At 34.6% G+C, this 24,274-nt stretch overlaps 1 protein-coding gene across 1 annotated transcript; it reads right to left on the bottom strand.

Moving 5' to 3' along the window:
* Nucleotides 1-5,243: 5,243 nt before the first annotated feature.
* Nucleotides 5,244-23,325, bottom strand: LOC109082192 (sodium- and chloride-dependent GABA transporter 1-like). The gene is made up of 16 exons (XM_042713957.1): nt 23,129-23,325; nt 22,732-22,951; nt 22,105-22,406; nt 21,858-21,989; nt 21,431-21,531; nt 21,185-21,294; nt 20,926-21,058; nt 20,523-20,657; nt 20,339-20,442; nt 19,819-19,943; nt 19,592-19,704; nt 18,747-18,878; nt 18,539-18,641; nt 16,681-16,762; nt 7,371-7,635; nt 5,244-7,274 (listed from the first exon to the last, which is right to left on the bottom strand). The coding sequence occupies exons 3-16, from the start codon at nt 22,337-22,339 to the stop codon at nt 6,981-6,983; spliced, it is 2,064 nt and encodes a 687-aa protein (XP_042569891.1). The 5' UTR covers nt 22,340-22,406; nt 22,732-22,951; nt 23,129-23,325; the 3' UTR covers nt 5,244-6,980.
* Nucleotides 23,326-24,274: the final 949 nt, after the last annotated feature.

The following is a 24,274-nucleotide window of genomic DNA, read 5'->3' as shown; positions in this document are numbered from 1 at the left end:
TGTTTGTCGTTTCTCCAGACATGGTTTTATGTATATGCAATGCAACTCGTAAAAAGACAGTAGTAAAAGTCATTATAATCAGTAATTATGTCACCATTGGATGCAACAAATGCCTTGTTTATAATGGATTTTATTGTTTTTGTCTTGTCACACTGGGACACAGCGCATCACAGTATGCTAAGGGGCATAACATTTCCGTCACACGCTTGAGGTATTCAGCCAATCACAAACGCACTGGATAGCTGGCCAATCAGCGTACACCTCGCTTTTCAGAACGATGATCTTTGTAAAAAATCAATGCGTTTCAGAAATGCGGGGCATAGAGGAGCAACAATAATGTACATTATGTGGAAAATAATGTTGTTGTTTTTTTACCTTAAACCGCATAAACACATTGTATTACAATAAATACACAACATAATATTCTTTTTAGCAATGTCATATGACCCCTTTAAAAAAAGAGAGCCTCTGTCACTAGCATTCTCTATTCTTTTTTTTATTATATCTTCTTGTCACTTAGTAGATCCACGCGTTTAGGCAAAACAGCCTTCTTCAGGACACATAAATTGCTCAAACAGTTATTCTTAAACTAGTGTTAATTAATGAATCATCAAAGACAGCTGGTTAATATGCTGATATGGCTAAGACTAGCCTCTTCGTACAAAGAGAGAGAGAGCGAGAGAGAATGAAAAAAGGGGGAAAATGAATAATAATAATAATAATTTGATAAAAAAAAAATAATGTGAGAGAAAAAGGGAAAAATGAATAATATATAATAATTATGTGAGAGAGAAAAAGGGGGAAAATAAATAATAATTATAATGTTAGAAAAAAATATGAGAAAGAAAACAAATATAAGTGAGAAGAAAATAAATAATAATAATAATAATAATAATAATAATAATAATAATAATAATAATAATAATAATAATGTGAGGGGGAATAAAACGTATACAGTGTAGATATAGAATTGAGCAAACAGTATAGATATAGAACTGTACATCATCAATAGTGCAAATTAAAAAAAAAATAAAAAAAAATAAATTTCTTCATTAACTCTTGGAGATTTAGTCACCCAGAGCATATGAATCCAAAAAGTCTCTTGTTGTAGAAGCTGTTTCTGTCTATCTAAACCTCTTATTGAACATTGGATAGATAAAATTCCAATCATTTTAAGGGAACTCTCAGTGACATGACCCACCTCATTATAATGCCTCGCCATAGGATTCAACATATTTTTCACACGAATAGTACATTTGTTACCCTGGACCACAAAATCAATCTTAAGTCGCTGGGGTATATTTTTTGCAATAGCCAAATAAACATTGTATGGATCAAAATGACTGATTATTTTTTTATGCCAAAAATCACTGGGATATTAATTAAAGAGCATGTTCCATGAAGATATTTTGTAAATTTCCTACCGTAAATATATCAAAACCTAATTTTTGATTACTAATATGAATTGCTAAGAACTTCATTTGGATGACTTTAAAGGTGATTTTCTCAGTATTTTGATTTTTCTTTTTTTTTTTTTGGTACTCTCAGATTCCAGATATTCAAATAGTTGTATCTTGGCCAAATATTGTCATATCCTAACAAACCATACATCAAAGGAAAGTTTATTTATTCAGCTTGTATAAATCTCAATTTAGAGAAATTTACCCTTATGACTAGTTTTGTAGTCCAAGGTCACATTTGTGTTCATCCACTCTTAAATGCAATTTCCTCTTTGTTTGACCTACATAAAAATATCCACACTCACGTTCTAGCCTGTAGACCTCATACAAGGAATTGCAATTAAGAAAAAACTTAATTGGATATACTTTCCCAGAAGACACATCAGTAAAAATATTTGTTCTTACCATATTAGCACAATGTTTTCACAATGCTTAGATCATGGAGGATTGATTAAAAAAAGTACATTTGAGGGAGTTTGTCAGTTGAAGGATTTATGAGATATTAACTTGTATGTCCTCTTACTGTATTATCAACACAAAGGAGACTGTCATAAAAGGAATCATATTAACAATAAGACAGAGAAGAGTAACTAACACAACTTTTAAATACCATTAATGGATAAGGAGGTAAAGTACACAAGATTGATAAATTGATAAATCTGATTAAGTTGTATGTTACTATGGCAGTTACATCTTATGGGGAGAATGACTGCCGTTAACTGATATCAATTAAACATCTAAGGTAAATTAGGAAAAAAAAATACCTGGTTGCAATTGTTGAAATGGTGTTAGATCTAAATGGTGAAAGTCTTTATTAAAGCAAAGCAAAGCAAAACAAAGAAAAAAGGCACTGAAAACTCACAACATTATTTAATGCCACATTTATTACAACTACAGTATACATAATTTGTGAACAATAGGTTGTGAAATTTACCATGAGTTTAGAGTTGTTCTAATACATCATAGACGTCTCTATGGTCTGAATCTTTAGTGCAACCTTTTGATCCCTTGCAGTTGGGCAAACACAAACTTTTTAGGTACATGAAGATTTGTAATTCTCTTTTAAATAAAAGAAGTGGGGTGGCTTGACACCATTCTATATCCTCTCTATATATCTCTACATATCATAACATATCTTCTCTTCAAGCATCCTTACTACTGACTTGTTTTTACTGTACTAATGTCTTACAGATAGAATGAGAGCATTGTTAAGGAGTGGAAAGCTGATGTAAAAAAAAATGCTATAATGTTAGTAGGGGTTTGTAAAAAACAGTCGTGTCATGTCTTCAAGTAGTATTGAGCTGCTCTGTTCCACTTTTTCATTTAAGAAAATGATTGTGAAAGTGAAAAAGTAAAAGTCGTGACATTTGCCAAGTATGGTAACCCATACTCGGAATTGGTGCTCTGCATTTAACACATCCAAGTGCACAGACACAGCAGTGAGAAGTGAACACACCGTGAACACACACCCGGGGCAGTGGGCAGCTATATCCAGTGCCTGGGGAGCAACTGGGGGTTCAGTGCCTTGCTCAAGGGCACTTCAGCCATGGGTATTGACCCCCAAAGATAACTCTGTTCATTAATATATATATTCCCATCCTTAAATTAATCAATTTCCGACAGTAGTTTTTTGCAATCTTATCCAGTTATGTGGGGTTCAGCAATAAATCGTCATCACTGTCCTGCATTCTTGTTGGCTTTTTCTTTTCTTTTTCTCTTTTTTAATTTCCTCTTTTATTGTGAATATTATTTTTATTGTGAATCAGTACTCTTGTCTGTTTGTAAAAACAAACTGCCAGTGTAGTTATTGATTAAAAGTTAGTTAATTACTGAATTATTGATTGATTTGTTTTGTTTTGTTTTGTTTTGTTTTCTAATTAATCAATCAAATGTTTAGTTCATTTCATTTAAATTTAAGCCTGATATCTTGTCAAAATGAGTGTTAAAATGCCCCAATATATTGTTACAATTGTACAAGTAATTGGGAGAACTGTAAAAAACTGCTTGTCTTCAACCATTCCATTTTTGGTAGACAGGTAAATGCATGTTTATTTTAGCCATTGTTTGTGTACAAAAAGGAAAAGAATATTAAAAGACTAACTGTACTCAGTTGTCCCTATATTTTCTCCTGAATTTTTCTGCACATGTCTGCTCTAGCTTGTGTATGACTCTGCTTTACACTAGAAACCAAGTGCATTGTACTGCGATGCGAGTATCACTTGCTCTTATGATAAACTGCTTGTGATGCTTTTCATATAAAAGTTACTTTGGATAAAAGCATGTCATGAATAAATGCAAATGTTACCACTACTTGTTATGGTCACGCTTTATTTTAAGTTCCAATTCTTGCCATTAAAAAAACATTAACTTTGTATTTTGCTTCAATAAACTCCTAATTTGCTGCTTATTAATAGTTAGTAAGGTAGTTGTTAAATATGGTCATTCTTTATAAGTACTAATGAACAGCCAATGTGTTTATAACAGGCATGCTAATAAGCAACTACAATTAGTCCTTAAATTAAAGTGTTACCCTTGTTATCTTATTTTACTATTTATGTCTTTTTTTATATTTAAATATACAGTATTAGGATAATACTTGTAAACAGGGTGTTTTTTATGTTCTACTTTGGCTTTCTGCTCTGTCTGAGTGTGTTTGGCAAACGTAAATTATAAAACATTTTGGTGAAGCTCTTGACTAGTCTGTTCAATTTACAACATTTCATCCACATGACAGTTTTTATCATGAATTTTGTACGACAAATGCAGATATTCCCTTATCACAAGCACACAAAAATACATGATCTTGTCATGTTTATTGTCACGTTTTTTTTTTTCTTTTTTTGTATCTCCATTTTTAATATCCTATTTTTACCCATTCAAGCAACAAATTTTAATTAATGAACCTGATATGACTTAGAACATTTTTTTTTTAACAAAATCTTTTTTCATCAGACTTATTAAACTGAACTGTTCAAAATAATTAGTTTTTAACAAATGAGACAGCATTATTACACAGTACAGCTAGTTTAGCAATCAGCATGGACATAAACTTGAATAAATGATTTCTTGACAAAACAACATATTTAAATTATTTTAAAATGAAAGGATGGATTATACAGTATTGCATCATTCTGCCACAACAACTGGGTCCCTCTTTTGTGAATAGATATACTGTATAATCAACAAAATTACGTTTGGATATATAATAAACTGAATCACATACAGTACACTCTGAAAATACATGGTAACAAAATGAAAATCACTGATGTTATAAACTGACAGTGTTAAATTCACTGACTTCCAGAGAGCATGGTTCATTTGTTTCGTATTATATTTGATAACTGTTTAACTGATCAATGCATTTGCTGAAACCTAAACACTACTCTTTAATCTGTATAACCTTTCTAATAACAGTTCCTCATGGGATTTTGCAGGTGCAAAACAATAGAAAGAGCTGGGCTGCATTTCTCAAAAGCATCGTAAGTTGATCATAGAGACCATTGGTGGCTTCTACGATCTACTTAGGGTTACAATGCTTTTGGGAAACGCAGCCCTGAAGTTTATGACTTTGGCATGCCCATTCATTAGGACCTCTTTATTTTAACATGTTCATTGTTTTAGTCCAGCTAATTACTGCTTGTTGGTTATTGTAGTGCATTCTTTTGTGTCTTTATTTGTACCATTTTTAAAGGGATACCGTTCAAAACAATAAGTTTTGAAAATTTTAAAATTCAGGCTTATAATAAATGGCTTTTAGTAAAGACTGAAAATCAACACAGATTATAGACTACGAATATTTTCTGTTTATTCATTCATTTTACATAACAATCGTGCTTTTTTGTATGACACCATTTAAATACGTCCTATGTTATAATTTTAGGCAGTGTAACAGTTAAAAATATACAAAACAATATTATTTCTTACGAGACATAAGTTCTATTTGTTTATAATCCTTTTTATAATCATCTTCACTCATTATTTTCATTAGATATGTGCTTCAGAGATCAAAATATTATTGCAGAAAACAGCAATTGTTTTTCAAATGTCAACATTTAGACAAAAACATAATGGAGTACAGACATTCACGGTTACATGTTTCACACAATACAATTTTACAATAAAGTTCCAGATAAAACTGCAATAAAATAACTTTGTACAAAATTCAAAGGACATTTCACATTTTATGTAGGTACGTATCTCCTCTTAGTAAACATGTTTAACATGTCCAAATGCTTTTCACATTTAGCTGCCTTTGATGCAAACTGTCACCACATCATTGCCCTAGCGTTGGAGAAGTCTCTGTACTTTTAAGTTTTGTGCTTTTGGGGAAGAAAGGGCCTAAACCTATAACTAATATACCACAGAGATATTTTGTATACTTTTTCAAAAAAGTATGGCACAATAAAATAGTGTAAACCGTTGTTATGGAGTGGCCAGTTTGTGTGCGTTTCTGTTTTGTTTTAGCAATGCACCTGTTCAACATTTTGGCACATGAAGTAACTAATGGTCATGCAAATCACGACGACATTAATCACATACCTAATGAGCTGATATGCACTCAGGGTCAGAGACATATCTTTTTTTTTTCCTTTTTTTTTTTTTTTTTTTTTTGGATATTCCTGAGGGCACATGTAAACAGAACACTGAATTGACAGTACTCTTCAATAATCTGTATAATAATCAGCAAAAATGGTCACCTTGTGTTTTGTTGTGTTTTCATTTTCTGTATTTTTGTACCCTGTGCTTTACAAACTACACACTGGCAGGCATAGATTTGGTTTTGCTCAAGTCTATGATTTTGGTCCTTGGTTTCAACATTAAAGTACAAAGCATTCTAAAAATAATTCTTAAACTGTTTTAATCACATACAAGTATTTTTTTTTTCTTCTTTATCTCAGAAAAGAAAAAATTAAATAGTAACAGTCTCTTTCAACAAAAATATTCAACAACACGTGATGGGTCATCCAAGGGCTCGACCGATTAGAAATTATTTGTGCTTCAGACACAGGGCTTGCTTGATACACCCTGGTTTTCCCAAATGACCCAGAATGTAACATACTCTTGCCCAGTTTGTCATTGATACTCATGGATTCCCGCTTTGTCCCCAGTGCAACATAGAAACAGTACATACCTGACATAAATAGCTTATGCACTGCAAAACAATGCACTGTCCTTAAATCTAACTCACAGTATAACCTTAGTAGAGACAAATTCACATAATACATAGTACAAGTCATTTAACATTGACACTCTTTGCTTCACATTTGGAAAGCTTACAGAATTTGTGTCAGTTTCTCAAATGCAAGTGTTTTTGTGTGTGTTTTAATATATATATATATATATATATATATATATATATATATATATATATATATATATATATATACTTTTTGCTTTTTCATGTTTAGTTTGATTATGTATGACCCCTGGAGGTAGATGATTCTATTACTGTATGAACATGGAAGTCTTCTGTGTTGTTAATCTTTGATTGCTCTCTGCTGGGGTTCAATTCTACTGGTTTTAGACATTGGCATCATTGCCAGGTTTAGTTGAAGAAGAACTATCTGCCTGCACCTGCGGCTGTGGCTGCGGTGGTTGTTGTGGTGATTTTGGTTGCTGTGGTGCTTGGTCTGGTTGCTGCAGTTGCTGCTTTGATTGTGGCTGCTGCTGTGATTGCTCCGGCTGCTGCGCTTGTTGCGGTGATTGCTGCGGTGATTGCTCCGGCTGCTGTAGCTGTGTCTGCAGCTGCTGTTGGTCTGGCCCGTTCTCCTGAGCACGCTTGACTGCTGGAGGCTGCAGCATTATCCTGATCCGCTGAAATGAGCCCAGAACCAGCTCCAGTGAGCACAGACACACCATCTATACCATTCGTTATTGTATTTAATTTCAGCTCTAAATGAAAACAATTACCTCCTTATATGTGCCCTTCAGGGTGAGGAACATGTAGCCCATATAACCAGGTATGAGAACCATAGAGGACAGAGCCATGAGCCAGCCCACTCCTTGCCCCCATTTAGGGAATACATAGTTGTTCATTGTAAGAGGAACCATTTGCACCGCGCTGAAGAGGAACACGCCCTGCAGAGAAGCTCTGTTTACAAATACTGAAGTTTTCACATAATTACACATAATTACAAATAAAAGTGTTAAAACACTGGGATCAAATCTGGTAGTTTGAGATTAAGGGGGGCCCATAACAAAATCAGTGCAATGGGCCCAGAATTCCTAGCGACTGCACTGCTATCAGATGAGAACACAATTTTAACTGAATCGAGCTTGATAATGACACTAACTTTGCAACACTGTCAGGGCTATTCAACTGAACTGAATCAACATTATCTGACTTGAGCTGAAGAATGAAACTATGGACATTTGTAGAGCTGCCCTTACCAAAAAGAAGCATACTTCAAGTCTATTTCATTAAGTATACTTAAGTAAAGTTGAAGTATATTTTTACGTATACTTTATATAGTAAGTATATAAATATCAGTGTACTAGTAGCATACTTGTAAGTGTACTATTTCAATACTCCTTGAGACTAAATTGGCCCACTTTCTAGAATTTAAAAGTATACTTTTAAGTATACTTTAAGTATAACAGTAGTAAACTTTGAGTACAATAGAACTAGTTTGCATCTATGTTTTTAGTTTGTACTGCAACTATACTAAAAGTGAACTTATAGGTATTCTGATGTTTACTAATTAAATACTTGTAGCATTTTTAGTACACTCTGAAGCAGTCTCAGTAAATTACAAGTTTAGTAGTTTTAAGTAGTTGCAAGTATACTCGTAAGTTTTAAGTGAACCTTACATCATACTTTAAGTATACTACTATGCTGACTAAGTCAAGTATACCTAAATGTCATTTTAAGTATATTTCTAAGAAGTACATAAAGCACATTTCTGAGAAGTACATAAAAAAGTAGACTGAAAGTACAATATACTTTCCTATTTTTTTAGTTTAAAAGAAGTATACTAAAAGCACACTTGTATAAATTCTTTTTTGTAAGGGTGCTTATAGCTAAATTGAACTTGTTTCATAAAAGATAAACTTTGCTAAATTGACAGTTATTTTCCTGTACATTAATGTTACATTGCTCTGAGAAAACAACAAAATAAAAAAAAATAATAAAAAATACATGTATTGTAATAAAGCACTATATAAACAGAGGTGGACATAAGTGTAAGTGTGGAGCAGGTGTGCATGCGCGACCAAAATAAAAAATGGATACCGACATTGACAGCTGTTAATGCACAGTTACCATTTTGATCGACAAACTGTAAAACTGTATAAGATTTCTATTAGAAATGAAAGCATAAATCTGCTGCCGTTTTCAAAACACAATGCAAAACTGTGACATTTCACGAGCCGGACGACAGTCGCACTTTTAAACACATTTTAGTTTTGCTATAGAAAATCTACAAATTCACACTCTGATTACACAGAGCAACAGCAGGAAGCACGTGAGGTTGTTATGGCAACCAGATACACTGAATGCAAATTAGGGCTGCATTTCTATTTTGTCACACTAAACTTAGCAATAAACACGTTGAAAATAATGCACAATAAACATGTCTGTCAAAACGATCTCAAATGAGGCTTTTATTAAGCAAATCAAGGAGTAAATTACTCATCCACTGCTTTAAAAAAATAAAATAAAAATAAAAAAATAAAACCTTTAGCTGAGTTTCCACAGGCAGGAACATAATTATCTACAGTGTATTGAAGCCAAAGGATTTTGGGTTAAGGTTCATAATGTTGAACATTTATAACATTGTATGCTGTATGTGCATAGGTAGCTAGCAAACAAGGAATACAGCTGTTAAGCTAATAGTCACATTTAGCTGAGTAAGATCATGATTGAGAAATGTACAATGTACAACCCAGTGCATGTATACTATTTATTATTTTAGGTTTTTTTTTTTTTTTTTTTTTTGCCCCAGTGAAGCATTTCTATTAATACAACTGATTAAGTAGTCAAACTAATTCTATATCAGCAAAATAGTGTGTTACAGAAGGTCTATGTCCATAGAAAATTTTCTGAATGAATTATGTTACTGATACCTAATGGCCAAAAGCAATAGCAAAAGTAAAAGGTCAATGTTATTAAATTGCAGACAAAGATTTTGAATAGCTAGGTTGGCTTGTACACTATATTGCCTAAAGTATTGGCACACCCCTTCTAATGAACAGGTTTGACTAATTTAGTAAATTCCAAAAAACTTAATGTTTAAGCATATAATGATATTCTAGAGAATTGTGTGCTTTAAATTTATACCAGTAGTTTGGACAGGACTCTCTTCTCTTCTATTCTAACACGACAAGGTTTAAGGGGGTCATATGATGCTTTTTTAAAGATCATTATTTTGTATATTTGGTGTAACAGAATATGTTGACATGCTTTAATGTTCAAAAAAACTTTATATTTTTTCAAATACTGTACATTATTGTAGGTCCTCTATGCCCCGCCTCTCTCCAACATGTCGTTTTCTACAAAGTACCTGCTTCTGACAAGCGCAGCCTGCTCTGATTGGCCAACTGACCCAGTGCATCGTGACTGGCCGAACACCGCAAGCACTCGTTGGAAATGTAATGCCCCTTTCCATAATCACGAGCTTCTTCTTTCAAAATAAATGTAAAGACTGTTAGTAATGTCCTTAGTTTTACCATCAGTTCAAGCCCGAAAGGGGAAAGGAGTCGCATGCAGACACACTCGTATGTCTCTGCAGTGCACAAGCCACGGACGGTTAAGACAGCTGACTCCTGTGTGTTACCCGAGCGGCAACCTCGCGCTCTTTCTCGTGAAGCCAACAAGGAAGTGATTAAAACTGCAATTCATCGACTGGCCGCTTGAGGCTGGCTGCAGAAGGGAGTCAGTCCCATTGACTCCCCGTGTTAAAATGCCCAACTTTACAGCAGAAAAAAACATGTTTACAGCCTGGTGCAAAAAATATTTTGGTCTATATAACTAATTTTGCCCTTCATGACAACTGTGAGGGGAGTGAATTTTTTTATAACTCATCCGTTTAAATTATATTAAGCCTTAAAGTTCTGCATAATTAAGGGCGTGGCCACGTGAGTGACAGGTGGATTGCCGCTGCTGACTACAACTATCTGTAAATGCTGTAAATACTTTTGTGTTACTTTTTGTCACCTGGACTGAGCTTGCTTTGTTTTTTTTTATAACAAAATAATAATAATAATAGTAGTAATAATAATAATAATAATAATAATAATAATAACAAAAAGTTCCATTTTTGGCAACTATAAAGACCCTTACATCAAAACTGAAATTAATAAGCTTCAGGCAATAGGAAGTGCCTCTGCATGTTACTCCCAAATTCTCTCAACATGGGGAAAGGAGAGCTGTCAGTGAATAAATGGGAAAACAAAGGAATTCAGATATTTCATTGTAAATTTAAAAGTAATGCATAACTTGAAAAAAGTAACATGATTAAGTAACTTGTGTTAACTGTAATGTGTCACCCCCAACACTGGTCAAGTTTGTCAGTTGGCATTGCTAGCTGACAGATTTATGGAAAACTGAAATCTGAGGATAATTTTAAAATAATACAAGCACACAAGCACAAGGTGTGATTCTGATGCTAATACATGTACAGTATCTATCCATCTATCTATCTATCTATCTATCTACAGTAGGTAGACATCCAAAACGTCGTTTCTACCGCCGCTCGTACCGCCGCCGCGGCGTCTGCAAAGTGCATTTGCAGCTTTTGACCGCTGAGTGGCGCTTTAATCACAGGTTTTCAAACAAGCGCATCAAAGCACATTTTCGCAAAAAGACGTCAGCTTTGCCTCACCGAAGTGTTATATTTGATTGCAGTCGGGGAAAATGAAAGAAAAAAATATTTAATATTCACAGATGAAAGTTTAGTCCTTATGAAGATATGTGCGTTTCTTAGAATGAATTCAAGCAGGATAAATGTCAACCCTATGAGCCTTCGCTTATATTTTTCTCTACACCATATTTTAGATTAGACACATTTAAATAGTGTACAGTATTATTAATATAATATGAATTATGTGTTATATTATTAAAAAGAAAATGTGGTTTACTTTGCATCGGAGCATTAAAAGTGGTAGCCTATTGTGAGCTAGGCTTGCGTGTTTTATAAATTAGTTTCTTTATTTTAGTAAAACGTAAGGCACTGTATAATTTCGCTCCCATTATTTAGGCCTAATTAAAACAAGAAACGAATAAATTAAACCTGCACGATTTAACTAAATCATTGCAACTCTAAAGAATGGATGGATTAATAAAACGTCCTCACTTATCAACAAAGTGCACACGATGTAAAAAAAAAATAAATAAAAAGAGCTTCATTAATTGACAACTTCAGTGATTTTAAATGGAGTCTTCTTTGCTTGCTTTCATATAATTTAAGTAAAGTAAAAAATAAATAAATAAATAAATAAATAAATTGCAGCCGCATTTAAATGCAGGTTTGTATAATATTCTGTAAAATATCAGTACAAGATTTGCTCTGCATGATGCTGAGTGCACGCAGCATTTATTCTTATTTGTCTACATATTTTATCTTCATTACAAATCTTGTTTTGGTTTTTATTTTGGATAATTGCATGTAAAAAAAAAATTTACTTTGTAATGCATATGCAAAATGTGAATTATTATTTATATTCAAGTGTTTGTGCAAAAATTATTAATGCGCATGCATGACAGGGAGGCGCCCTCTAGATCACGTAATTTTTTTACTAATAATGAAATAACTGAAAATTGTGGCGTCTTACATACATGAGAAATATATCTACAGAAAGCTTAAAATGTATTTTAAACGAATCAATTCAAAACGAAAGCATTATGTAATCTGTGAAGGTTGTATTTCTGTTTAAAGGCGCGTCCATGTGGAGAGAGTCAGCAATGTGAATTTCATCTAGCAGCCGACAAGAAAAACATTTGTTTATTAATAAATAATTAAAATGTCTCCTTTTCCATAATTATTAGGCTACTTCTGGCTGTGCTTTGTGACGAACTTAATGCATGTTCTTGAGCGTGGAATATATTAAGGATGGATTATAGTTGTAAATTTAATATAAACTTGCGATTAGTTGGATAATGACAAATGAACGACTAGTAACTAGAAAAATCTTACGTGTGAAGCAGACCTATTAAATACCATCTAGACATCTCTGTTAAAGTTTTTAAAGAATTTTATACGCATTTGCATAAATTCTTCCTTCAGAACGGTCTGTAATGGATAGATGCCTTACTGATTTTTCCTCTGAAACACAAAAAAAACGAAAATCGAAATAAAATAAATATTTAATGTTTTTGAGAATGATTGGGCTCAACCCTCCCCGCGGGTTTGAGACACGCTGCCGAGCAGAGTATGAGCAGTGCGGTGTTATTCTGACTGAAGAGGAGCGGATTTTTTTTAAAGTCAGGAGCGTCATGGTTTTCACTCGCTCCAGCACCGCTCCATCACGAGTACAAGTCATGCCAACAGCCCGTAATATAACTGCATATTTAGCAAGAATTCACATGATAAACATATTTAGCTATAGCTTGATACTCATAATCTCTCCGATCAGAAGACTATAATGACGGCAAGTCGAGCGGGATGTTACAGGCTAGTTCTCAAGGAATTTGTCTTCCTTTTACTGATTATTTTCGGGTTAAAGCATGATTTAAACAGATACATCACATTCACACTTAATCGATCTGTAGATAAAATAACTGATTTAAACTGTTATTTTCATCACAAACAAAATTTGCACAGCAGAAAAGCAGCAATTATACCTTTTAATGCTGACAATTTTATTAGTTTGGCGTTTGGAAGGACAAAAAGTTTGCACACAATAGCCTAATCCCCTTTGAAACTCTCCTGTAATTTTATTTATTTATTTATTTTTTATTTTTATAAGCTATTATGAACATAACATTTCAACTTTAGCCACGGAGTGAAGGCGGAGCAGTGTTTTCTGGTATCAATGAACCGCGGAGCTTAGTGATTATTAAATGCTCGGAGCGCGGAGGGAAATTGTTGCCGCTCCACTCTCACATACTCTGCTGCCGAGTGAGAGAGATGTGTTTCGCCCTATATGAACAAGGGCCGTCCGGTGTAGACACAGTTAGACAGTGTCTGCTATATTTACAAATAATTGATATAAGAAATAAAAATAAATAACATAACCTAAACCAGCGGCATAACGAGAAGAAAATATAGACTAGAAAACTGATTTAGGCCTACACTTGGTCTGTCCTCCGTCCATGACACTGATTCACTGCGGAGCTGCCAGTTTTTAATCTGAACAGCTCTTAACGCCGAGCGGACATGGCCATGATGGGCTAGTATTAAAAAATAATATATTTTTAGATTTTTATTGAACCAACTTGTTTTTTTTTTCTTTTTTTTAGAACAATGTTCTTTGTCCGTTGAATATTGATTTTAAGTAGGGAGGCAAAAAAAAAAAAAATAGATTTAAATTGTAAATCGGATTTTTTTGTGGGAAAAAAAATCGGGGGGATTTTTTTTAGGCCATAGGCCTATCGCCCCGCCCTAATGCAACAGGTTTTTTTTTTTTTTTTTATGTTAAGTGAAGGCACCTTCCTCTGAAATTAAGTTATATAACTAATAAACTTTTACTGCGCTTGTACAGTAGTCAACATTTTGAAGTGATCAAACTTTCTTTAAAGTTGTCCTAAAACCTGTTCGCAAGTTTGAAACTCATACGACTGTCCATACAAGAGTTGATGTACGTAAACCTTTGGCTTGATCAAACCTTTCTTTAAAGTTGTCTAAACCTTGTCCTGCAAGTGTGAAACCCCTCATACGACTGTCCATATGAAAGAGCAAGAGATTCACACCTTTATCTCGACCTCGACCACAAGTTATATAGAACTACCCCAGCCCCCTCCAGCTGAACCTGAACTCGGTCTTGTTTTTAAGCTGTGAGGAACGTGTGTTGTCATGTTACTGGGTTGAAACATGCCTGCACTCACAGCAGCCCCTTCTCTTTTTATTCATTAATTTCCCACAGCCCATATATTATTCACTAGACCAAATAATAACAAAAATTATCAATTGATAATTAATCAGTATTTTTGCCAAAATCATTGTTATTTGTGAACGTAGGCGTTTGCGGAAGGGCTTTAAGGACCAAGACGGAATCCTCCGTCAGCTGCTCCGCTTCACAGAGCACGGGACCTCGCGCAAACTGACCCAACATTTAGCAACAGGAAAACCTTCTGCCTTAAGGAAGGACGTATTTAACAGTTACAAATCAAGAGTAAAAAAAAAAAAAAAAAAAAAAAAATCCACCGATGTAAGGCTATGAAGGGAGCTCATTATATTGAAGTACAAATCCAAACACCCAGAAAGCTACCACTCTCCACTTTTTAGATGCAGGCAGATATAGCCTATATTATTGTAGATTACAAATTCCTTAATTTTATTAAAAAAAAATTTTCTTCAAATAAACATTATAAATCAATAATTTAAAGAAAAAACATTAATATCCTTAGTAGTTGTAGGATATCGAAGCGATTAAATTTAAAAAAGAAAAAAGTGGGTGCTTTGGTTTCAGAAAATGAATACAGCTCGTAATAATGCTATGATGAAAAGTCAATGCTAACTTATTAATTCATCAGAAACAATTTAAATTAAAAAACTGTTTTTCGAGATTCAAGCCTACAATACTATTAAACTGACTTTTAAAATCTCAAGGAGTTTATAACGGTAAAATGTCACAGTGCATGCTATCCTAAATGAACTTGTATCTGGTATAGTATCCCGAAGACCTTGATGCATGTTACATAAAACTAACAATAATTTTTTTGATTTGATTTTTTTTTTACTGATTGTATAAAAACAAGCAACCCTTTATATCACTATTTTGAAATCGTCCACAGCTGAGTCATCGCGGAGGCAGATCCTGAAGTTATATTTGTTTTGTTCACGAATTGAAATGTGATTCACAAAGTTCATTTTTAGATGCAATGAAAATAAAGCTGGATAAAAACATACACTAAAACACTCTAAAAATAAATTTACATTTGTGAGGTTGCATTTTTATTACTTGCAGAAATAATAAACGGCAGGCCCTATAATGCTAGGCTAATGTACCAACAAGGACATTTAGTTCCCGTCACCTTTACCAACAAATCCCTTTAAATTTAAACAATTATCAGAACAGAACAGGACATTACAACTATATAATTTCTAAATGGATAAATATAATTGCAGCAGTCTATTATATATAATAATATAGGCTTTACACACAACAAAAATAATAATAATTAAAAATACTTTAAAGCGATAGGCTACATTATGTTGGGCTTATCTCTCTTCTTTCGGGACAAATCCCAAACCATGTTTTTGCACAATTTGAAAGCTAAACCTCTTATGTCATTAGGTAAAAATAGGCTTTGGATTTCCCACACATGTTTTCAGTAATCGACGAAAAAAAATAATAAGAATCATAATTAGCCAAAATTATTCCAAAGTTGGCCCTCTGGCATGGCTCGGATGAAACGACGGCTGTTTCCAATGAATATGTTGTGCATGAGGCACCAGCGCGATCAAAGTCACAAATTCACATTTATTGGTCACACATAAAGCATATATTCCAAAATATCCAAGTGTTAGCATTTGAAAAAATCAAGAATAATAACAAGTTAATAAAGTTATTTGTAAAATGCTGGACCGTTCTCATTTCGCTCTGGCAAATGAACCTGAAAGATTATATAGTATTATTATTATTTTTAAACCAGACCATGAAACCGAAATGAAAACATTTTAATCCGTAGTATATGCTATAATAGATATATATAATTATAATGACTGTTTAAAAAACATAGCAGCATAAGAGGCCTTTGTGTAAAGTTTTTGGTTTTTTTTTTATTTTTTTGATGAGTTAGACCTGTAGCCTAAGACTCTCCCTATTTTTAGGGGGCTTTTAAGGATGTTATAATGTATATTATAATGTTTTGTTTTTTTTTACGTGTCTTCCTTTCATTCTACAATTAATTGCATTTCGCAATCCGTCCGCTTTTCGCCACCTGGCGTTAGTTTCGCCGAATGATTTAACTAACACGACGACTGGATGGCAGTTAACGCCGCGGCCCTGCGGCGGCGGTACGCGCGGCGGGGCAATACTCAATTTTGGTTTGTCCTACCATCTGTATCTATCTTATCTATCTCTAATGTTCACAGGGTGAGGGACTGCACAAATCCACTACAAGAAAACCCAGCAGAGTTTCCACCATAGACAAGGCTTGTATCCAATCATTTCCTGGATGTTATCGTAAAATTTGTTCACACCTGAAATTAGATGAAATTTAAAAGGGACTGCATTAATTCACTGCAACTATGTTACAACAATGGGATTGATGGAATAGACTGGAATGCATCTTGCAACTTTCTATCTGAAGCAGTACAAAGGATTCAAGGGTAATCAATTAAATCCAAATCACTCCTAAGTGACTGTGTAACATATGTGTATAAAAGCTTGAAATGATTGGTTATTTTAAAAAACCGAATGTGTTAAATGTCTGCAACAGAACCGTGTAAAAAAAAAGCAAAAAGATAGCCAGAACCTTCACTCCCCTTCAGTTCTTAACTGTTGATGTGTGACATTTGAAAAGGACGATTGACAAGTAAAACATTTGAATGCATTTGAACAAGGAAAAAAAACTGTACAGACATGCACAGAGATGCATTTATTTTTTCTAAAAGGAGCACCAAACTTTGTGTTTAATTTGTACTGAGATGGCTGTGATTGTTAAAGAGTGGTAACATTATGCACCACTATAAATCATCAAAGCATATGCAAGTTCACCCATAGAACATGGAGGTGATAAAAAAAAAAAACATATCCAGATGAGAGAATCATATTGGGTATGATGTTGTGTTGGTAAATGGACCACAAAGACTTAAACTTGAGTACCCCTGATCTAGAGCAGATACGGAAATGTAAAGAGGGTAAACACATAATAAGGACAGAAAGAGTCGAACTAGATTCCAAATTGTGAAGGCTTCATCACATATCAGACACGCGATGAGCAGCCAGTACAGTTTCCCAGGCAGCTGCTGATCCAAAGATTGGACTAAAATTGTAAAAATACAAAGATTTTCAATGGAAAAACAGGCCCTTCACTGCAATATCACACAACCAGACAGTGAAGGTGGCAAACATTGAGAAATCAACTGGCTTTAGTTTAGGACATATAGAAAACAGAAGCACTAATGACAGCAACAGACATAATGAGGGACATGCTGTATACAAAGTCAACAATGGTTACTCAAAAAATTACTCAAGGTCCAGACTCTAAAATAAAGCAGAATGTAACTAACACTACATTCACAACCAAGTCATCAAGAATAATGTCCAGAAACTGGCAGAAAAAAAAGGCAGGGATAATGTATCAATCCCAAATGATAGTAGCATCACCAAGGAAAAAAATAAAAACTATAGGCAAACCAAGGTCAAAGTAGATCTGCTAATCTGCTTTGCCATAACAATGACTGACATAATCTTCAACACATATTTGCAACCTAATCTTCTATAGGAACACAATTTTTATTTTATGGTTGTGGTTACTAACTTTAGTTTAGGTTTCTGTGTCGTACATATATGTTGATTGCATTATATTGGATGATCGACAACCCTATTTTTTATTTAACCCTAAAATTCATCACATGCAATTAGCAAAAATAGCTCAAATTAAAAGTAAAAGTAATACAATTGATTGTTCTTCATCGTTAATGCAAGCGTTTATATATATATATATATATATATATATATATATATATATATATATATATATATATATATATATATATATATATATATATAGCAACAGTAATGGCGTTGTTGTCATTTTACGGGCCTGTCCCACTGGATACACTTTTTATTTTTGTAAAAATATTTTATTATAAAATATTTTTTTTTATTTATGTATGTTTATTTATGACATGATTATTTATGACTAATTATGACTAACCAAAGTATTTCTGTCAATTTTTATAATGCTATGCAATGCTAAGTACGAGCACAATGCAAAATACAGATTTTAAGAGGACGTAAAAAAGACTCACCGTAGCACCAGGAGATTGAGATACACTCAAAGAACACCAGGAAGAGCAGACACATTCCACTGGCTGAGTAATAATCGAAGAGCTTAAACACATAGAGGCCACCCTAAAACAAAACAAGAAAATCAATACAAGGCCCTGCAGCCTGCAATCATATTAATATGCAACCTCTGGTCAAACATCTCATCATCTGCTTCATTCATTGATTTACCTGTGTGATATTGGACAGACCAATGGCATAGGATACAATGCAAACACATGCAATGAAAATCTCTCTTCTTTTCCTGAGCAGCCGTGGGAATTCATCCACCAGAGCAGTGATGAAGCCCTCCACTGTGCAGAACTGAAAACAACATCAACAATGTTGTTTTGATATGGCCTCTTTTTTTTTTTTTTGAAAACATTGAAACATTCTGTAAACTGATGGTTGCATGAAGAAAATATAGCAATACCATAGATCATGACTGAAAATTCATTTTGTTGTTTTTAAACATAAATGTGAAACCAATTTTCAATAAGAAATAAACAATAATAAATATCTTGAGCAAATTAATCACAACAAACAATTAGGTTGCGTTCAATAAATCTGTAAGCACAGGTGTGTGTGTGTGTGTGTGTGTGTGTGTGTGTGTGTGTGTGTGTGTGTGTGTTTCAGTTATTCCATAACAACACTGAATGTGGCTCATCCAATCAAAGTTGGTTTGATATGACTTTGCAAAAACACAATTCATTAAGGGAGAGGACATAAAAGAAGTACTAAATACTATATTTTTTGGTGCCACAGGGCTGGTATCAATACTACCCCAGTTTGTTTTTACAGAAAATGTAAACATTGCCACTAACATCAGTTTAAAATCATCAATGCACATAGCCATAAAGGCAGAAATCATGATCAAAAGATTTTATTGGGCACAAGGCCAGTTGAGTGTTTTTAATGTTCCTTATGTTTCCTTGGTCACCAGGGACTCCGCCACTGATGCTGGCAGATCTGAAGTAACTACCAGATCCCGCTTACTTCTGTTTCTAGGTCAGAGCTTGAATATGTGATATTCTCACCTGACTGTCGATTCCCAGCATCAGCAGCATGGAGAAGAAGAGAATAGCCCACAGTGGTGAGATGGGCAACTGCGTCACAGCTTCCGGATAAGCTAAAAATGCCAAACCAGGACCTGTGTAAGCCATGAAAAAAATTAGTTATCTGAAATGAACACATTAACTGAAATATCCATACTTCAACTGATATAAAAATTTGAAATAGCAAAACTTCAAATTGAACTGATTACCTGATGCAGCTACATCAGCTATTGATCTCTTTGTCACATGTGCCATGAAGCCCACAATAGAGAAAATCACAAATCCAGCAAACATACTAGTGAAGGAATTTATACAGCACACAATGATAGAATCCCTGCAATAAAAGGGGGAAAAAGGATTCTGTCTCAAATGTGCTATAAACGTCTTTGTCATACTCCTAACTGATCTGAAAGCTGCGTATTATTTTAGCATTTAAGGAGAAGATGGATTATGTAAGTGATATAGCAAAACTTCAAATCAAATTTGATGGTAATTCTCGCTATTCATATGCTAAAATGTCAAGTCTGAAAATGGGCACGTAATCACAGTCAAACACAATTAAAGACATGGCTTGTTCAGACAAACATCATTCACAGCATCCAAAAAAAAAAAAGAAAGAAAAAAAAAAGAAGTTCAAAGTTCAGGGGCCTGAAACACTGAAACAGGGTTGAGTTTTCTAACTGATGAAATGTTGTTTTTTAAAAGATTATGTCACTGTATCATTCATACCTGTACACATTGTTATTGAAAGGGTTGTAGCTGCCTAGAGCAATAAGAGACCCTAGACCCAAACCATAGGAGAAGAAAATCTGTGTTGCAGCATCCAGCCAAACCTGAGATGGAAAATGAAACTGTTTAGCAGCTAGATTTAGTTTGTTTGATCCTGCTTAAATGAATAAACATGTAAAATCACCTCAGACTCCTTCAGCTTCTCAAAATCAGGAGTGACATAAAACATGATTCCCTCTTTAGCCCCAGGCAGGGTCACTCCACGGATAAACAAAATGAACAACATGAAGTATGGGTAGGTGGCAGAGAAGTAAACAACCTGCAAAAATAAAATAAAAAATAAAAATTGATTTCTCTATCAAACATGTTCCCATGTGCATTTGTTCAGCATGAGAATGTCTGTTAAAAAATAATGCAGGAAATATTGCACATTCCTTTCATAGGACAAAAAAACCCCACAGAGCATTTTTGCTTCCTCCCACAAAGTTAATCGCAACCATGTATGCTTTACATTCAACGTGGTGAAATCTTTACAAACTCACTTAAATTCCAGACCGAATCCCCGAAGACCAACAAAGACATCTCACCTTTCCAGTCCAGCTAACACCTTTCCAGATACAGAAGTACACGAGGACCCAGGCAATGGCCAGTGTTATTGCAAGTGGTACACGAATTTCACCAGGTTTTTCTAAGCCATCAGTCATTTGATGCACATTGCGTCTGTATAAGCACATCATGCAACACAATTACACTTCACAACAAGACACTTACCGGACACATGTATTATGTATTTTCATGTACAAAGATTAAAGAAGGTCATGCACATCAGTTTGCCCAAAATCTTACTCCCAAAACTCCATGACAGCGCTGGTGAGATTGGTGGTGTCTACAATGCTGTAGTTTGTATAACATCTGTCTGAGTTCCATGGATTGTTACAAGTTTTCCATGGAAGCTCCTACAAAGAGCAGAAGAATGCTTTATATTTTTGTATTATTATTTAAAAAATACCCCAAGAATAATTACATAAACATTCCAAGTCTTCAAATGACTTTTTTTATGGCATGAAAGCGCATGTGACAAAGAATGCTTACAGTGGTAAAGGAGTTGTACAAGTAGTACAGGGCCCAGGCAATGATGACAATGTAGTAAATGTTCAGCCAGAATGAGAGAACAGCAGCCGCAAGACCAACACCTGTAGTTATGACAGTGTGTTATAATTTACATTCAAAGCAGCATGTGAATAGCCTGGTCAAAATGTCCTTTATTTGCAGACTACTTTATTGCATAATTGTTCTTCAACTTTGAAGATCAGAGGGTACATTAGCATCTTCAGAAAAACATATCAGTCATAACAAACTTTCAACACATAGCCCATGCCTTTAAATCTACTCATCCAATTTTGCATTTACTGGGTCTCACACAACACCAACATTGCATACTTCTAGAAACCAAGTCGTATTTTCAGCATTAAGTATTGGGGCAGACAAGAAAGAAAGGTGCTGAACAGAAATCATATACCTTTAAACATTGGAGCTAGTTTCCAAACCCCAAGGCCGCCAATGGATGTGTATTGTCCAAGAGCGCATTCAAGAAAAAATAGAGGAACTCCCGCAAAAATAAGCGTCAAAAAATAAGGAATCAAGAAAGCCCCTGGAATCACAGAAATACATGAAAGCACCCAGTGGAGCTGTGCACAGCAACACAAAGCACACATACATCCTGACACAACATCTCAGACTCTTGGAGAAGCTCAAGCTGCTCTTACCTCCGCCGTTTTTCCCGCACAGATAAGGAAATCTCCACACGTTGCCCAATCCGATGGCGTAGCCCACACATGACAGGAGAAAATCAAATTTCCCACCCCAAGTTTCTCTTTCTGGAATGTCTTTCTTCTTTTTCTCTGGTTTGTCGTCCTCTCCTTTGGGTTTGTCGTTAGTTGTGATCTCGTTGAGTTCCGTCACAACTTGTCCATCGTTGCTTTTGGTGTTGTTTGTCGCCATGTCTCTGATTTCAGACAGCACCAAAGATCCACCACGCAAACACGCGATCGAACCCGACACAATTAACCTGAAGACACCGAATCACACGAAATCATTGTTTTTTCCCCCCGTAAAGGCAGTCCGAAGGCGACACACAAAAAACAATAAGAAATCTGCCGTCTCTAATTGAGACAGAATTGTCTGTCATGACAGTCAATTTAAAGATATGTATTATTTATTTATTTTTTCGATCGAATGATCTGCCAGCGTGTCAGTTGTTTCAAAAGTGTTTTGGTGCATTTACTATTGTTATACCCATTTTATTAAATGCATTTACACACACACACACACACACACACTGAAGACATTTTAATGAAATTAAAATCATTTCTAACATTCTCGTATATACTTACAGTGAATTTGGCTTCTTTCCCAAAAGCAATATACCCGTGCGTGATGCAGTGAGGTATCCGTAGATTCCTCTCCAAGTTGTAAACTTCCAGAATCACTTGGCACATAAATGAGCCTTCTGTCCATGTAAAGCGGTCCTGCGGGAGCTGTCCACGGGCGAGTGGTGCTGAATCCAACGAGCAACGACTGTCTGAGATCAGCAGCTACTCAACATTTCCAGAGCTTCAATGTCATGTGAAAGTCAACACCCCCCAATGGAGACACACACACACACACACACACACACACACACACACACACACACACACACACACACACACACACACACACACACACACACTTTCAGGTCAGGCACGCAAATCTTTACCTTACATGTGCGTGTGTTAACATTATACTCACGTAAAATTAGTCCGATATCTGTGGAATATTCATGTTTCCCTTTCTAAAGGAAAAAAAAAAAAAAAAATCTAAACCTGAGCACAATTCTTAAGATGCAACAGCATATTAAGAACATGGGCTATTTCTTAGTTCTCTCAGATGAGAATGAGGAGCAGATGAGGAGCAGAACAGATAAAGCCTGACACAGCATCAGGTGTGAGCAGGAAATATCATCTCTCATTTGAAACTGATGTCACTTAAAGAAAGAATGCCTCAAGAAAAAAAAAAGTAATTCTTCTGAATTACAGATTTGTCGATGTCTGTAAACACTTGTTAATGAAAAGTTAATGAACCCAATGTGGGATTTGGGTCAGAGTGGTATAGATTTCACCTCCTCTCAAAGCTTGGCTCAGAGTGGAGAACTCAATTGGAAGCAGATGGTGAACCAATGAGGGGTGAACTAACCTACTAATGATACTACACAAAATGTAACATTTGCACTCCATCTGGCTGCATCTCCATTTGGTTACGGGCTGTGAAAACATGACATATTTATGCACCTGCTGTGGACACTTGAGTACTTTTGGCTTGCTGATGACACCCATATTATTCCCAGATAGGCTAATTTGAAGAGATACATGCAATAATCAACATGCTATCAAATACATTTAGAATAATTATTTAAAATGAACAATAACTGGTCAAACTGTGGTAGTTTTGGAACATGTTGTTTTGTGTTCTGAGAATGTGTTTGAAAAGACTGATGAACAAGAAGAAACTGGTTTTACCTGATTTGACTAGTCAGGTTTATTCAGTCATATGAATTCATTCTTGTGATATTAAAAAGAAAGAAAGAAAAACTGTTAATTTCGATGTTACCAAAAGAAGCATAACAAACTTTTATTTATTTATTTTTTTTTTTAATTATTATTTGTTTTAAATATAATTTAATGCTTCCAAAAAGGCTGGAAAAGCTGGAAACTTGGGCTTGATTTTGTTTTAATTGAAATATGCAAATCCTGTCAGTTATAAGAGAGTAATCAGCCCTTCTTGTGTCATTACTATTTGAGAATGCTTGTGTTCAGTGTCTCTTACTTTGTCTTGAAAAATTGACAATAAATGGTTGGTTACGAGTACATAAGAACCGGGTTGTTTGTGAGCACTGCA

Source organism: Cyprinus carpio, chromosome A23 (genome assembly GCF_018340385.1).
Source record: "Cyprinus carpio isolate SPL01 chromosome A23, ASM1834038v1, whole genome shotgun sequence".
Classification (NCBI taxonomy): domain Eukaryota; kingdom Metazoa; phylum Chordata; class Actinopteri; order Cypriniformes; family Cyprinidae; genus Cyprinus; species Cyprinus carpio.
The sequence above is the reverse complement of the archived record's forward strand: the minus strand, read 5'-3'. Positions and strand labels throughout refer to the sequence as shown.